Source organism: Panthera onca, chromosome B3, assembly GCF_046562875.1.
Source record: "Panthera onca isolate mPanOnc1 chromosome B3, mPanOnc1 haplotype 2, whole genome shotgun sequence".
Lineage (NCBI taxonomy): Eukaryota > Metazoa > Chordata > Mammalia > Carnivora > Felidae > Panthera > Panthera onca.
In genome coordinates this window covers 13,057,250-13,073,964 of record NC_138344.1, presented here as the reverse complement: position 1 = coordinate 13,073,964, position 16,715 = coordinate 13,057,250, and the positions used below count along the sequence as shown (strand labels likewise).

The 16,715-nt window shown below is 42.3% G+C and overlaps 1 protein-coding gene and 1 long non-coding RNA gene across 7 annotated transcripts in view; both read right to left on the bottom strand.

Annotated features, from left to right (window-relative positions):
- The window catches only part of LOC132668744 (uncharacterized), a 324,417-nt gene that overhangs the window by 91,066 nt on the left and 216,636 nt on the right, over positions 1-16,715 (bottom strand). The window lies entirely within an intron of this gene.
- Positions 1-16,715, bottom strand: part of MCTP2 (multiple C2 and transmembrane domain containing 2) — a 239,439-nt gene that overhangs the window by 62,068 nt on the left and 160,656 nt on the right. For 5 of the 6 annotated variants that reach the window (XM_078448969.2, XM_078448972.2, XM_078448970.2 and 2 more), the window contains 2 exons: positions 14,678-14,752; positions 12,442-12,561 (listed from right to left, as the gene is read on the bottom strand). In XM_078448969.2, the coding sequence (XP_078305095.2) occupies positions 12,442-12,561; positions 14,678-14,752 (195 nt within the window). Of the gene's footprint in view, positions 1-1,239; positions 7,381-12,441; positions 12,562-14,677; positions 14,753-16,715 lie in introns of those variants that run through there. The other variant, XM_078448971.2, reaches the window with a different exon arrangement.

The window sequence follows — 16,715 nt, the reverse complement described above, 5'->3', positions numbered from 1 at the left end:
TTTCTCCCTCATGAGTAATTGGGATAGCAATTGAAACAGAATGTAAGAAGGCTAGAAGGTTTCTTTTCTGCTCCTTTTTTTCTTTTCCTCCCTCTTCCATTATAGGAAATTCTGTATCCGAGCTTATGGTATACAAGACCTTATTGTTCTGAACTTTATCACAAGACCTAGTGAAATGTTCAGAAGAGAGACAAAGGCCAAAATTCACATAATTTGCTCAAGACCATCACAGCTGTCCGTTCAAGACACTCAAGATCTAAAGTCTAAAGCATTTGAACCAAAATAATTACATTTTCTTAGAATCAAGAAATGTGTACTGCGAAGGATTTTTGAATGAGACTGCAAGAAAAAAGGAGAGCTGCTTATTAGCTTTATGTTTAAGCAAATCGTTTCAGAGTTAGCATCTTCAAACCCAAATCTAAGGGAAAAAAATGGCAAATGAAAATATATACTCACAAAAAGCAATTTAAGAACTTTCAAACCTTAACAAGCAGTGAAGAAAGATCGACTGAATGCTTTCACTTTACTTTGACAATGCCTAAGGTCCAAAATGAAATCATGAAAATAAATGGAAAGAATGTTACCATATCCACTATGCCTCTTCTAATGTTTTAAAGAAAGTGCTTATGTTATGTTTTTAATCCATGGGTAAAATAGCTTTCAAGCAATTCGTGATCCTACTCAGATTAAAACTAACCATGAACAATTAGCTAAGGAAGAAAATGCCCTCCTGAAAAAACTGGATTTAATACTCTGATGTGAAGGTCTGTGTACACACACGTAAACACACACATACGCACACATGCACACACACACAGCAAGCAAGCACTGCACCTAAGCAACTTCGTACTCAATAGCAAAGGACTTTATAAACCTGACCAATGGCATAGGCATAAAATTTTGGTTAAGAAAACTAAAGTTAAGAGTGGAAAAAATGGGCTTTAAATGGTTGTCCTATGAAATCTATACCAATTTGACAATAATCCAGATCTCATCCCTTGTGCCTAAAGATGAACACCATAGAATATCTGAGTAAGTGATTATAAACTCAGAGATTATACAACACTCCAAGTTTTTTCCTTAAACTCACATAATGATTTCTGCTTGTAGATGATTGTATTAAATTAAAAATAAATTGCTGAAATTAAAATCCCCAAGAAGCAATCCACAGAAATTTACCTTGGACTTTTATCATTTATGAGTTTCTATCGCCACCTGCAGGATTATCTTTAAGTAAACTCAAGCAATAGGCTATTTGCCATTCTTTTTTTTTTTTCTTTTCCTTTCTTCTCTTCTTCTTCCTCCTTGTCCTCTCTTTTGTGTCTGTATGTGCGTATTGGGGTGAACCAAATTTTAGGGATATCGATTATCTATCTTCTGAAAAAATACACATTACTAAATACATAAAAATCACCAATGAAATGCAAAATTAAATTTATGAAAGAGGTGTAGGTGACTGTGGCCACAGGCAGCCATTTTTTTTTTTTTTTAACAGCAAAACACACATCACATTTTCTAATTTTGCAACTTCTGATGGAAAGTTAGCCCATGGAAATTTCCTTACAAAAATTGTGAGGACTTCAATGGTTCCCAAGGAAGGCAGTTTTTGCTAGCGAATAGCTTCCAAAAAAGTTTTTAATTGCACATGCCTGACTTCTTCCAGAGGGGAAAAAATATATTAGCAAATTCATACTTAGTGTTCTGTTGCTTTTAAACAAAAGACAAAGATGAGACTACGCATTTTACTGTAGCCCAATAAAGAACAGGTTTTAAGAGCAGAGGTCAAAACTTAAAACACACGAAAGCACAGATTATCACCACCATCACGATCATCATGTTATCTTTGTCACTGTCACCCTAAAGTCTGGATTAGAAAGCCCCGTCACCTGAAAGCAACGGGGTACCCAGATGCACACAGAGTAATGATACAGATTTTTGTTCTTCCGGGGCATATTACCCTTCTGAGAAGCAGGTCTGCGGACTTATAGAATATTTCTCAAACGTAAGACATGGGGAAAAGGCTACTTTCATTTTCAATAACATAATTCTCGGCTACTGTGTAGATGTAGTTCATACTCATGAGCTAAAACCATAACTGCAAAGTTTATGACAGCACACATCACGTATCACACAGGCGGTACAGGGGCTAAGCATCCTGTGTTCTCACAAGCCAGGAGGCCTTGGGAAAAATCCCTTTCCTGAAGGCTTCAGTTCCTTCTCATGCGGACGAATGTGAAAGGTCCTCCGATTTAACATTCTATAGCTCCATGCTTCTCCAGAGTTCGAACGGAAGCCACGAGGGTCTTGTTTTCAACACCAAGTGAGCTAAGAAGTGTATTTCTTTCTTCTCCCCACTCCCTGTTTTTTTTGACAAGTTGAAGCACTTCTTTGGTTTTGAATCAAGCCTCTTCAATGACTTAAAGCAAAAATTTTTAAAAGCCTGCTCAGAAATAAAAAAGTAAAGGGCCAACGAAAAAGATACGGCGTCGAACTCTAAAAAAATCCCAGTGACATTAGAAGTCAATGAACACCGTGCAGAAATACGGCTTAGATGATAAAAGATTGAACTGGATTTTAATTGTCTTCGCATCTTTTTTAGTGAACGTGAGGGCTGGAATATCGGCCGCTGAAAATCGCCAAAAAATGAGCTGTGATCTAAAAAGCCAACGACACAACACCAAGGGAGGAAAAGAGGTAGCCAAACACGCCTTCCTAAATCATAAATCAAAGGGCAAAAGTACAATATAGCAGAGTAAACCCTAACCAGACCACAAAGAAGGTTTCTCTCCATAAACATCAGATCAGGCAGCTAGAATGATTACCAGGCTCTCCTGTAACTGTCACCCGTGGTGGGTCTAATTACAGGCTACAGGCTAAGGCAGGCATGCCCGCATTGCACACGGCAATAAAAGGGCCATCGGCTTGCCAAGCCCAGCCAGACAACGGAGAACACACGCCACCTGATGGGGAGCCCCAAAGATCAGCCAGAGAGACTAATAAAAATGACAGCTTAGAAACAAACGACGAAGCTCGGACCACAAAAGAAAAAAAAAAAAAAAAAAAGACTGTATCAAATTAGCCAGAAATACAAGCACTGACCAACACTCTTCAACAGGTCCAGACCAACGCAGGGAATCACTTAGGACTGTTTTCACACACTCTGGTGCTCTTTCTTCCTCTGCTTCTATTTCTAGATATTCTTTTCCATTTTGGCGTCGTGCAAGACGCTTGCATCATCCAGGCGTCACATATAGAAACAGAGGGAGAGATGGAGAAGTACTCATCTCTATAAGAATCACAAATAAAATCCCCCGGACATTCAGGGGCTATTGACCCGGGTTAGAGACTTGTTAGTTCCTTTCATTCCCCTACCACTGGCTGTCTTGTGGCCCTTTTGCTGTAGATTAGCACCCACTCTGGATAGGCAGCCTTGAGAAAAAGGTAGGAAAAGTCACCTTAAACGAGGTTATGATGAAGGCGGTCTATGGACTGTACCCTCTGATGGGGACCTAGGCTGTTACAGTCAGAGGAGAAGTTAGAATAAAAAGAAAGCATTATCGGGGCGCCTGGGTGGCTCAGTCGGTTAAGCGTCCGACGTCAGCTCAGGTCACGATCTCGCGGTCCGTGAGTTCGAGCCCCGCGTCGGGCTCTGGGCTGATGGTTCAGAGCCTGGAGCCTGCTTCCGATTCTATGTCTCCCTCTCTCTCTGCCCCTCCCCCGTTCATGCTCTGTCTCTGTCTCAAAAATAAATAAACGTTAACTAAAAATAAATAAATAATAAAAGAAAGCATTATCTGGTAAAAGATGGTCTTCACTGATTCTAGCACCCTTCCAAGAAGCACTCATTAGAAGCCTACTGTGTACCTAACGGGTACACAGGGCCTTTTTCGTTCTGGAGCTCCCGGGGTCCTAATACGATCCTTCTATCACACAGCCACGTTACACTGAATGTGCCTTTAGTGTTTGACATTAACCTGAACTATTAGGGCATAGAAATACAATTTCTTCACCTTTGATGTGAAGAATTAATTAGGTTAGGTCAAACATGAAGAATATTCTCACAGCTCATAGCTTTTTTTTTTTTTTTTAGTACTCTATAGCTTTAAAGATAGAACCACATGCTTTGCATTTGGTGGTTCCAAGCACGTGAATCAGCGCTAAAAAGAGGTGACTCTTGAACGCTAATTGTATGGCATATAATACTATGATTTGCACTTCTGCCCTGTCCTGGAACAGGTCCTCCACAAGTCCTCACATAACATCCTTTGCAAGGAAGCAGCAACTATGTGCCCTACGCGTGTGCGTGCGCCTGCTTTAGAGAGGCCTCTGAGTTAGAACAACACCGTGCCTACCGATCGTTGTATCAGATAATAATCCCTACCCACATGTGTAGCCCATTTAATACTTTTAAATTATCCTCAGGAATATTATCTAAGTTGATCTCCAAAGGACAAATTTGATTTTTCTTATGGAGTGCTTTAATCATTGTGTGGCACCTCTGTGGTTTCAGATGTAAGAGGGTAGGGGAGAGAAGCAGGCGGGTGGCAAGAGAAATGGGGAGAGGTGCTGGGGAGCAGCTGGAAGGAGGGGCAGATGGATGAGAAAGAGGAAGAGAGAGGGATGAATGGAGGGAGATGGGGAAAGAGAGGGGGGTGCTGGATAAGAGACCAGTAAGGACTTAGCATGACAGTTTCATGTTTGTATCCCAATATCTAACCGTACATGGGACGCGGGACATGCATGCAATGATTGTGGAAAGCGAGGAAGGGAATGAAAGGGGGCAAGCCTGAAGAAGGCATTGGCTGGGTCAAGGAGTGACATCGTCTCTAGAGGCTTTTCTTTCGCAAAGATTTAAGACCCTACGCTCGGGACCAAGTTTAAATGAACAGTATGGGTATCTCTGGACAGTAGAGAGACCTAGAACTAGCCTGAATTCACTGGAATCTGCCAAAGATCATGGCCCCCAGCCTGAAAAATCACAGAAGGCAGAAAATGTGTGTGTCTGAGCGCATCCCGATAGAAAGTGTAGGGGAAGCAGTAGGTAACGACAGAAGCATTCCCATACAGAGCCTGGACCTATAATACAAAAGTGAGAGTTAACCATTCACTTGCTATCGAATGGGGCCATGTGAAGACTGGCCATGTATGCTCTTCCAGGAATTAAAAAGAAGAAGAAGAAGAAGAAGAAGAAGAAGAAGAAGAAGAAGAAGATCTGAAAAGAAAAAAAATTAGATCTAACGCTTACTAGTCAAAATTGGGACGCTCCAAAATGCCAGCTGATTTCAGTCCGCATAGCTATGATTCTGTCTGAAAGTGCAATTCAGTTGTAGAGTTGAAAATATAAACATGAAAATACGCGAGAATAGTGAAGAGTGTCCTTTTAAATTTTCAACAGATAATCTTTTAATGCAATTACTATAATTTTATTAAATGGCATAATTAGTTAATGCCTGAGAAGTTGTCAATAGAAGGTACAATTATGTTGTAAAATTATAATCACAATGGGCAACTGATGGATTGTTCTTATGAAAAAGTGCTGGAAAAAAAAAAACCCCTTAAAATATTTTTGAAGGTATACTATGTAGTCCTCTGTGAAAACGGAGATTTGGGAAATCATCTTATAAATGTTAATAAAACAATAAACTGTCAAATATCTTCAGCATTTTATACAATATATTTATGTACATCTTGAGCATATGTATGGATGTATACATTTAAAATGTCAAAAAATATCTTCTCCTCCAGACAAAATGGTTATTATAACTGGATTTTTTTTTGGCTTTAGAGAAATACTGTTAACCTTGGGCTGTAACTGCAAGAACACTTACCAAACACGCAGGAATGTCTGTTTTGCACACACAACTGACTTCTGGTGGATATGAAACCACCACCAAATGTTTGATCAAATGCAGGTGCATCTAGTTGTAAATAAATTGATGATAGAACTTAAAGAAGAAGTAAATCTTTTAGACACAGTGAACACATAAATATCAGAAGCATCAAAAAGATATGGACCAGCACTATTTTAATAGCCCTATTTGAAACAAAATTCCACATGATAGTGGTTGTGCATATAGCCAAGTAAATTCAATCTGAACGTTCTTCAGGCCACGGAATGGATCATGGACAGAAGCAATCCTCAGGATCTCCTATGAAATGCTAGCTAAACCGTTCTCACAAAATCTTCCCTGGGGAAACTTTGTATTCCCCGAATACCTTTGCTTCTTAGTGTGTGTGTGTGTGTGTGTGTGTGTGTGCATGTGTGTGTGCATATGTTTAAGCACATGTGCGCGTGTGGGTTGAAAGGGTCCATTCTGTTACTGCTGCTGTTGTTTTTGAGTTCAATGTGAAATCATTTCATATTTCTCAACATCCCAGGATCTCTAAAAGTGAAGGATTTGTGTATGTTAAATACGGGACATCACTAAGAAAGTGGGGAATGGTATTTTTTAACCTTACAGGGAGGGGCCGGGCAGGTTGATTGATGCTTTAAATTATGTATCATTTTGCAGGCCCTGTCGACCCTGAAGAAGAAATTCTTCATTTTTCTGACACTCAAAAAATTGAGGGAAAAAGTCACAGATGTTAAAATCATAGCTTTATGAAGAGACCCATTGATATATGGTAGATTTAGATTGCTTTTTAACATCAAACGTCCAAGTAAAAATTTAATAAAATAAGGAATCCATCAATGCCCCACAGACTTGCCTCCCTTGCTTGATGCAATAGGTGTGTGCCTGAAACACTAGTGGAAAAATGAAAAAAAAAAATGCAATCCGTTTTTACAGCATTAGGAGGCCTCGGTTATTTAAAATAATCTTCTGATGATGCCATCTGTCAAGTAAATGGTTTTTTTTCTTTTTTTTTTTTGGTCATATGAAAATAAAATAATTCACTTAGGCCCCAATGCAACTTTAGGTCTCCTTATAGACAATATTGGGGTTTGTTACATTCAAGTTCCCAATAGAAAAACAAAACAAACAAACAAAAACCCCACACGGATGGTTGGTTTCACAATATAAACATCACAACGCAGAATTATCTTTTGAGAGCAAATTCTATTCATCGTAACTATCTTTAAATCACATATTTGTACTGAAATACAGGGATAGACAATAGAGCACCCATTCTCCGCCCCCACACACTAGAAATATGGGTCTATTTCTCTGATAGCTGCTGTTTTAAGACATCTGGAAGGAATGCATTAATGTAGATACGTAGATGAATGGGCTTGGCTCTACCCATCCCTTATTTTGAACAACCTGCAATTCTCAAAAAGAATCTGGCAAAAGTGTAGATTCCATCCATGACCCTTTCGTGGAGTGGTTTTCAGCCTTCATGCGCTCTTGAAAATCCTTCTCCATCATCCAAGAGCTTCCCCTACAAAGTGGGTAAAAATAACTCAGTCTCCCACATGGGGCTCAGTCTGGAACCAGGCACTGAGATTTTCCAGACTATCAAGCTATTCCAAGGATGTCTTAACACACATGATTCCCAGGGTCTGGGCTGTTCTCCGGAGATAGCACAGACATTTGCACCTTGTGCCTCTTTAATTCTGGCTCTATCTCTTGTGAATACGATAATCATGACTGAGAATTATTCCCACTCAAATGATGAGGGTTTTCTTCCCTCCCCACACAACGCATCTTGGAAAAGGCTTAACACCCACTCATAACATCTAAATACATATCTGAAATGACCGATATAGATGTCCCTACAGTCATTATCATCTATCTAAATACAAGGACCATAATCACTGCATCTTGAACATCAGTGAGAGGTAGTATAGCCCAGTGGTTAAACACATGGACTCTATAGCCTGGTGATTTGGGTTAATATCCCAGCCCGTGCTTCTTAAAAGCCTATGGGTTCTGATACTCTATTTTACCTCTTTGGGCTCATTTTTGTCATCCGTATAAAGAAGGTAATAACCGATATCGACATCAGCAGGTATTGGTGAGACCTCTAAGTGGTAACACTTGTAAGATGCTTCGGACTGTGCCTAACACACAGTAAGCTCTGAAACATGAGCTATTAAAGACCCCGAGAGGTCAAAGTCTATGTCTGAGAATGACCACACGCAGGTCTATGAAATACCACATGTAATTACAAATCCAGTCATAGGGAAACACACAGATGTGCTTCTTCGAGGCATGATTTTTAGTTACCTTTGACCCCTGTCAATAGCTGACATCTCATATGAATTTGTTTTGCAATTAGAAAAAGCTGAGGATAAGAAAAAAAGCTGAGCAGAAGAAAAGCAAATAAACGGATATTTAATTGATAACGAGTAAAGCTCAGGAAACGCAATGCAGTAACACATCTAGAAAACCTGGAAGAAAGAGAAAGACTCAAAAGACATAATGAGCAAGATTTTCCACAGTCATTCTAGCAAATAAAGAAAACTGAGCCTGCAGACGCATGGTGTGGAATGGTCTGCTCTGAAAAAACCCCAATTTAATTTCTGACGATAACAATGAATTAAACATTATATAGTCGCATTTGCTTGGCAGGCATCAGCGAATTAAAGACAACTTTCCTCTCGGAGTGTTGAGAAGACGGCCACCCATGTAAGTGGACAGGGGATTAATCCCATGGTGGAGAGGTTTATGCCTGGACAGTCTAATAAGATAAATCCTTCAATGTTTGTCCACCCACTTGTGACCAGACACTATGGGGACTTGTAGCTTGATAGGCTGCTTGTCTTTAACCCTGCTTTCAACAAGATATGATCTATCCATATACACACCCATAGGAACCTTTAGAAAATGCATGCGTTGCTTTCACAAAGTCTTAAACAATTTTTTTAATGTTCATTTTTGAGAGACAGACAGAGTACGAGCCGGGGAGGGGCAGAGAGGGAGAGGCAGACACAGAATCTGAAGCAGGCTCCAGGCTCTGAGCTGTCAGCACAGCGCCGGATGCGGGGCTCGAACCCACAAACCCTGAGATCATGACCTGAGCTGAAGTGGGACGCTTAACCGACTGAGCTCCCCAGGTACCCCTGCTTTCACAGAGTCTTAATATTAATAGCCAGAATACACTGAACACGATCCTACAATGTCCATGCTCTGTATCATCTGAAAACAGAGACTCTGACGTGATGTCATCAGGCTATTTTACGTCATCTGACAGAACAGAAGTTAGAAAAAAAATGCCTTGAGTTCTGCCCTTAGCTTACAACGCTAGAGTCACTTCCTGGGCCTCTAGGGGAAGGAAAAGCCCCGCTAGGAACTGGCTCAGCAAAAATGGTTCCTTTCACACCTGTGCAGCGAACCCTCAGGTACCACTCATCCTCGTTTCGGATACAGAAAGGCCTTCAAACGCCATCCTATTGTTTAGTAAAACCTTGGCCTGTGACCTCGGTTCAGGTCTGTCCTCCGTAGATCACAGGAGGGAAGCAATGTGCACCACCAGGGACAAGTCCGGTGCTCTCCATCTGGAGGCAGCGATGGATATAAGAGAAGAAGTGCGGCTTTGGCATTACGGGCTCCCCTTCCTCTCTCTCTGGCCCAGGTCACCTGAGGATCCAACACTTTGCAGAAAGACAACCCTTAACGCATTCCACGGAGGCAAGGACCCAGGACCCCAGCCAAGGGTGGCCCCTAAGCTTGAAATCGCCCATCCGTACTCTACAGGTGGCTAACCTAAGTAGGTAGGCAAGAGCCACAAAAACGAAATATTTTCCCCCCAAATGAAGGCTTGGATGCCCATAATCTTAAAATATAGTAAGGGAGACTAACATATATATATATATATATATATATATATATATATATATATATATTTTTTTTTTTTTTTTTTTTTTTTAATTCTATCCTAAAAATATTGTCTTTACAGGCTCTTGCCTTAGGAGCAGAAATAGTCTTGGAATGACCATGACGGTAGGGCCGGCCGAGACATTCTCTCATTCTCTAATAAGATTACACTTCATCGGCTTAGGGAGGGGAGATACCACCTCTCCGGATCTGTCGTATCGCTGACATCCACCACGGCTGGCCCAAGCAAGCCTGGGATGAACATTCCAACACGGAATTTCAAATTAAAACTGAAGACTGCCTGCTTTTAAGGCAGCACCCTCCGTTCCCGGCCCTTCAGAGAAAAGGTGCATGCGCATCGTTCCTAAATGACTGCACGGTTTCGCGGATGCCCAGTGGCAAATGTCCCCTGCCACACACCGACAATGGAGACTCCCAGCGTCTTCCAAACCCAGGTGTTCTTGCGAAGTCACATTGTGGCGAGCCAGCAAGAAGAGAGCCCCCTTTACCTTCCGTTTTGTGGGCCACGGGGCCTTGAAAAGATGATGTGGCTGCCTGCGGCTGCCAGCCTGGCAGTGTGCTCCCCGGTGCGGTGGCCGCAGGGACGACCCTCACACCGGACGGGGCACAGGGGGCCCCACTGCCAAAGCTCCCTTCCCGTTTAGAAGTCCCCTCCCCCCCAGCAGACAACCTATTTCTATTCATTTGTTCTAATCTTTCCTCAGATCAGGCCGGCAGCCCATTAATCATTTCTGTCACACCCCTCCATGAGCCAGTGCAATGGAGCTCTGTTTTTCTAAAAATCACACTGCCAGAAATCAAGCTCAAGAAGGAGGAAATCCTCTCCTCCTCACAGGGGCTGGCTGGGGTGCTGACTGGAAGAAGCCACCAATTGTGTTGACTTTCCTCTTTTGCCCAGAATCACAAGAGAACATTCCGTGGAAAGTTTTTGAAGAGAATTCAGGTGGGGAGTGGGGGGGGGGGGGGGGAGGCTGAAGAGGAAGCCAACGCATGAAGCCCCCAGCCGAGGAGAACGTAAGAAAGGGAAGAAGATGAATAAATGCCAAGACAAAGACAGATACGGATTAATAACATTCTTACTCATGTTTTTTACTACGGCCAATTATTTTCAGCAACTTCAGACCAAAGAAAAAGTATATTAAAGGTCAAGGTCGCAGCCATGAGAGGCCTGCTACATCTTGAAGCAATGAAAATCTAAAATTAATTAGACCTAACAGAATGTTCTCCATGGCAAAGAAAAAGCTTCTTGTGGGGCTGGTACACTTGCTTATGGAATAACAGTGGGAGTGACCTTGAAGCCACAGACATCTTAGGGTTTTTTTGTTGTTGTTTTTTGTGGTTTTTTTTTTTTTTTAATTTTTTTAACTTTTTTATTTATTTTTGAGACAGAGAGAGACAGAGCATGAATGGGGGAGGGACAGAGAGAGAGGGAGACACAGAATCGGAAGCAGGCTCCAGGCTCTGAGCCATCAGCCCAGAGCCTGACACGGGGCTCGAACTCACAGACTGTGAGATCGTGACCTGAGCCGAAGTCGGACGCTTAACCGACTGAGCCACCCAGGCGCCCCTTTTGTGTTTTTTTTTTTTAATGAGGATATGCCTGTGGGGTAGGAGAGACCAATGACAATTAAAACAAACAAACAAACAAACAACAACAAAAACCAGAGACAAGATGGATCATGATTTACCAATGACCATGACTCAGAATCACTCACACATCCCTATTAGGCCCTATTGTGATGTTTGCACCTTACACAGATTAATGGCGTGATATAAAAGGCACCAGATTAGCAGTGGAGAGATTTGGTTTCTCCTCCCACGCCTGACAAGACCAATCTCATCAAGAACAAGTCCTTTTGCGAATGGCGGAGAATGTCCAGAGATGTAATGCGAGGGGCACTGCACCAACTTTCAAGGCCTCGTCAGATTCCTGGACTCTCAGTGGTTAACTTGGGGGATTTTAAGATCTCTTGCTGCTCTGCTGAGATTCTGTGATTTTATTACACCTCATAAGGACGGGCCAGCATCATCAGAGAGAAGAGTGCATCTCACACACATCAGTCACTCTCTTTTGTGGTGCTGGGTCACCGTGTAATGGGAGGTCATCAATTATGACTCAAGTGGTTTGATATGAATAAATTTTGGGATCAAATTGGTGAATACTTGCTCAACACATAAATTAGAGCAATGTAGTCATGTGATTTTTCACCTGTCCTTTTTCAAAAAAAACACTGGCATTCACTGGGACAGGGGGAGAGAAATGTATACCATGGAGGGACTGATACACAGTTAATGCTAATATAATAATCACCACCATGTACAGAGACACATTCTTAAGTGAATAAGAACCATTTAAAAATATCTAAACGTTGGATCTCTTAAATTTACTGATAGCACAGGAGTAAGATTTGGGTAATTTAAAGGATTTCCAATGGCAAATCTGATGTAAGTACAGCCTTACAAAGACATCACCAGTATAATCACCCATGCTGTGGTGTATTTCGGAAAGATGAACGGATACCATTTACGGTTTCCTTACAGGTGTGAACTTCAGCTATGTTGAACGCGTGTTATTCTGCTTCATGTCCGTAAAATAAAACCCATCTGCATTTGGATTTGGGACTCAGAGGCAAATCATCTGAACATAAAAAAGGAAGCTTACCACAAACGCTACTGCACTTCTTAACGTGGATTCCCACTGGAAGCAGCTTTTAAGGAACTGTATTGTATTCCACATTGCCATGGTGATTCTTTTCACACGGTCTACATCTCTTGATAAGATCTAATAAAAAAAAATGGAAAACAGGGAACTAGATTTAAATACTCCAAATATTCTCTTTAGATCAGGCAGCTTGGGCATTTAAATTATATTGTGTATAGCTTCCAATTAAAAAAATAATAGAAAGCAAAAGTCCTAACACCTCTTCTAAAAAAAATTTTTTTTTAAACACGATCATCCAGAGGGGGAAAAAAATACAATGCATTTTACAGCTCTTTTGATGGAGAAGAGCCTGTTTTAATAGTGTTCGGGACAAAACTGAGCTGGTAAAAGCTACAGCAGCCTGGCATTTCATGTGTGCGTGAATTTGTGTATGGTAGGGGGAGGCAGGGAGAGAGAGGGATAGGTAGAGAGAGAGCATGGGAGTGAATATCTATTTTAGTTTGGAAGGAAATGGAGGGTTTTGCTTTGGAAACTAAATGTACAAGTATTCTAGCTCACATAGTCCAGGAAAAAAAAAAAGCCTATAGGAAAATATAATTCTGGGAGGAGAACCCAGCTCTCCTACCTCCTGGCTGTGCAACCTCGGACCTGTTTCCTAACATCTCTTGTCTTCTACAATGGGGTCCATCTTGGTATTAACCTTGCAGACTGTGAAGAAAATTTAGGGGCTCTGTGGCTGTCACATGGTAAGTGATCTCAAGCACTCGGATCATAAACACAAGCTTCAGCTGTGTAAAAACATGGTGACACAGTGGCGAGAGGCACGTGGGGAGAATCCTAACATACCCCAGGATCTCAGCCCCCCAGTCCCCTGATGCTCTCAGAGCTCAAAGCCACCCCACGTGGAGGTCCTGTTTGGCAAAGGACACGTCTTTTCTCCCAGTTGTACCCAGATTCATTTCAACTTGTTTGCCAAGCAGCTACCCCACCTACCTCCACTTGGGTTTTAACTTACAAGTAAATAGGGCACAAGGCAGTGGTAGTGAAGGAGGAAGAGGAGGAGGAGGAGGAGAGGAAGAAGGAGAAGGAGAAGGAGAAAGAGAAGGAGAAGGAGAAGGAGAAGGAGAAGGAGAAGGAGAAGGAGAAGGAGAAGGAGAAATGACATTTACTCAGATTACACCCAACACATATTACACTCCATGTTATGGCAGGCCGAAAGAAAACATCGGGATGCTCCCTTCGAAAGACATTCCAGGCCCTTCCCAAGTGTGCCCACAAGTTCATGGGAAACGAAAGGCTGAGGAGATGCATTTATATTTAACTGCTTTATGTAATCCACAGCTGCTCACCCCTCAGGAAATGGTGGAAGTAATAAACACTTTAAAAAAGGGACACTTTGTTCTTTGTTACACAACTGAAGAGGGACAATAGGTACCGAGTGAAATTCTGAACTGTGTCATCGGAATAAGACAGGGAGGGACTCTGAAAAGAAACATAAAGGTCACGGTAAAAAGAAAAAAAAATTCAAAACTTTCCCTACTGGGCCATGATCTTCACTTTTTGTTAAACTGATGAGAGAGGAATTAAGGGAAACAGGAGGCGGCGGTGGGGGGGGGGGGGCGGCAGTTAACTCATAAGGAGGTAAAATGCCAACACATTCCAAATATTTAGACAATAAGAAAGTGGCAGGAGCAGGCCGTGGGTGACCTCCAGGCTAGACGCCCCTAAGATCCGCTGGGCTGATCCACTGAAGGACTCTCTGGGCACAGCACCTCCCGGAAGCCTTGGAAGGGCAGACAGGGAACTGGCTCTACCTGAAGGAGGCTAGGCACGTCCAGTAAATTTGGGAGAACGTCTACAGAGGCTGACACTAGGTTATAGAACGATCCAGGAGATCCATGGGCGGCTGACTCCTTCTGCTTCATCCAACATAGGTTTCCAGTCTTTCCCTTCTTGTTGTGCTGACTTGCTTTGGGACAGATGGGAGGACAAGGAAGGAGCGGGGCTGGAGAGAGATGCTGGGGTGGAGTAAGAGAGAGAGAGAAAGAGAAGAGGGAGACATGGAGAAGGAGGAGGAGGAAGGGGAGGACGAGGAGGAAGGGGAGGAAGAGGGGGGTGGGAGGAAGGAAGGACGGAAGGGAGGGGAGGAGGGAGGTGGGGCGAGCCGCTAAGTAATGACTAATAGGCACTTCCGGTGCTAAGTGTACTCACAAGCCAGTTGACTGTACCCACCTACCTTCTTGGACAGCTTGCGGCTATCTTCAACAAAGCGCTTTTCTCTGGGAGTAAAGGTCCTAATACTCGCCTTGACCTAGAAAGACATCATTGTTGAAAAAGAGGAAAGGGCAGCATTTAAATGGACTTCATTCTCTTCTTTTTCTCGTTAATGACTGGGAAGAAGGTGGAAACCAGTATCTTCTGATCCCAAGGTCCCCGGCAGGGAGCAGAGAAATGGAGACTAATCTCTGGGCTCCACACGTGTTTCCGGGGATCTCATTTCACCAGCTAGTCACTTGGGCAGGTGAGACAGGATCCAGGAGACTCTGGAGTGAGCTGTATCCACTCTGAAAATCACCAGAGGTGTTTTAACCACGGCCCAGAGTGGGTTCATGAAGTTCTTGGACTAGTCTCTAAAAAGCAAGACTTCCTTCTCAGGGTTTTAAAACTGTATTTTTACCAGGAATACTTGGTCTGTGAAAACCGGTCTCCAGCTTATAGAAACGTCTTTCCACCAAGAATCTCATTTCCTCCCAAGTATATGGAAAAATAAGGAGATGTATCCTCTGAGACCCATCTTATGGGGAATAAACTGAGGCTGAGAGAGGTGAAGCGGTTTGTCCCAATCACCATACTCTAGGAAAGTCTCAAGGAATAAAATTCAAGTCCTTCTTAATCAGATGGACAACTGGAAAATCATATAACTGGCATGTATTTTTCGTAAAGCTTTCCTCCCTAAAACTCAGGTTTCACCTTTGTGCATAATCTATACATTTAAAAAAAATTTTTTTTTTTATGTTTCATTTATTTTTGAGAGACAGAGAGAAACAGAGCGCAAACAGGGGAGGGGCAGAGAGAGAGGGAGACACAGAATCGGAAGCAGGCTCCAGGCTCTGAGCTGTCAGCACAGAGCCCGAAGAGGGGCTCGAACTCACAAACTGTGAGATCATGACCCTGAGCCACCGTCGGATGCTGCACTCACTGAGCCACCCAGGCGCCCCTGTGCGTAGTCTATACTCAAGTGCTTGTCAGAAGAAAACAGGAAATGAAGGGTCATCTGTGGCACAAGATGCACTTAGGATTTTCCTTGAAGGCAAATCAACGGGGGAAAAGAGGAAGTAACACCAACCACTTCCAGACTGAAGACTGTACCCAGAGTTCTAGCATTGTGGAGAATAAAAACATAAAAATGTCTCCGTCCTTGATTTTATGAATAATTTCTGAGCTACACTAAACAAGAAACAGGGCGGCAGCACGGGAATAATTGCAGAGACAGAAAGATCTGGAGCTGGATGCTGACTCACTCATTTACTAGTAAATCAGCTCTCTTATTTAATTCCATTTGCTCATCATAAAATGGCATTAATGATACCTATTTACCAGGTTTAGCGCGAGGATTAAATGAAATAATGTCAGAGCCTGGCCCCTTGTAGGTGGCCACTAAATGGCCGCCATTCTTATAATTACTGTAAAAGCTCCATTATCCTACATTCGTGTATACCACTAACTGGATTAACCTGTGGTCTCCTTTCCCTTTCTAGAACCTACTGCTGACACCATGGCGTATGCATGGTCACAGCTAAGTAGGCCACTTCTCTGCATGCTTAGGAATCTGCTCACAACCATCGAATTGTAGGTCTACGAAGAATCAACTGTGCTGACTTCCAAACCTGTTTATGCCAGTTCTGCCCATTATCATAATTCCATATTTTTAACCAATTATCATAGAAACCATTGAAATCCAAGCATGGACCCGAAGACTTGAAACGTATGTTGCTCTAGAAAGCCTTGATAATGAGGTCAGTCACTAAAAAAGATATTGTTATTGAGGTAATGATTTGATGGAAAAAAAAACAGTCTGGAAAATTCTATATTCAGATTGACTATCTTTCAAGTAGATCTCCTCTTTAAAAAACCAGAAACTAGGTATTATTATACATGTTATGAGTATATTGCTGCAAGGAATATGTTATAGAACTAAACATGATCCATGCTATTAAAAAAAAAAAACAGATTTTGGGGGCGCCTGGGTGGCTCAGTTGGTGAAGCATCCAACT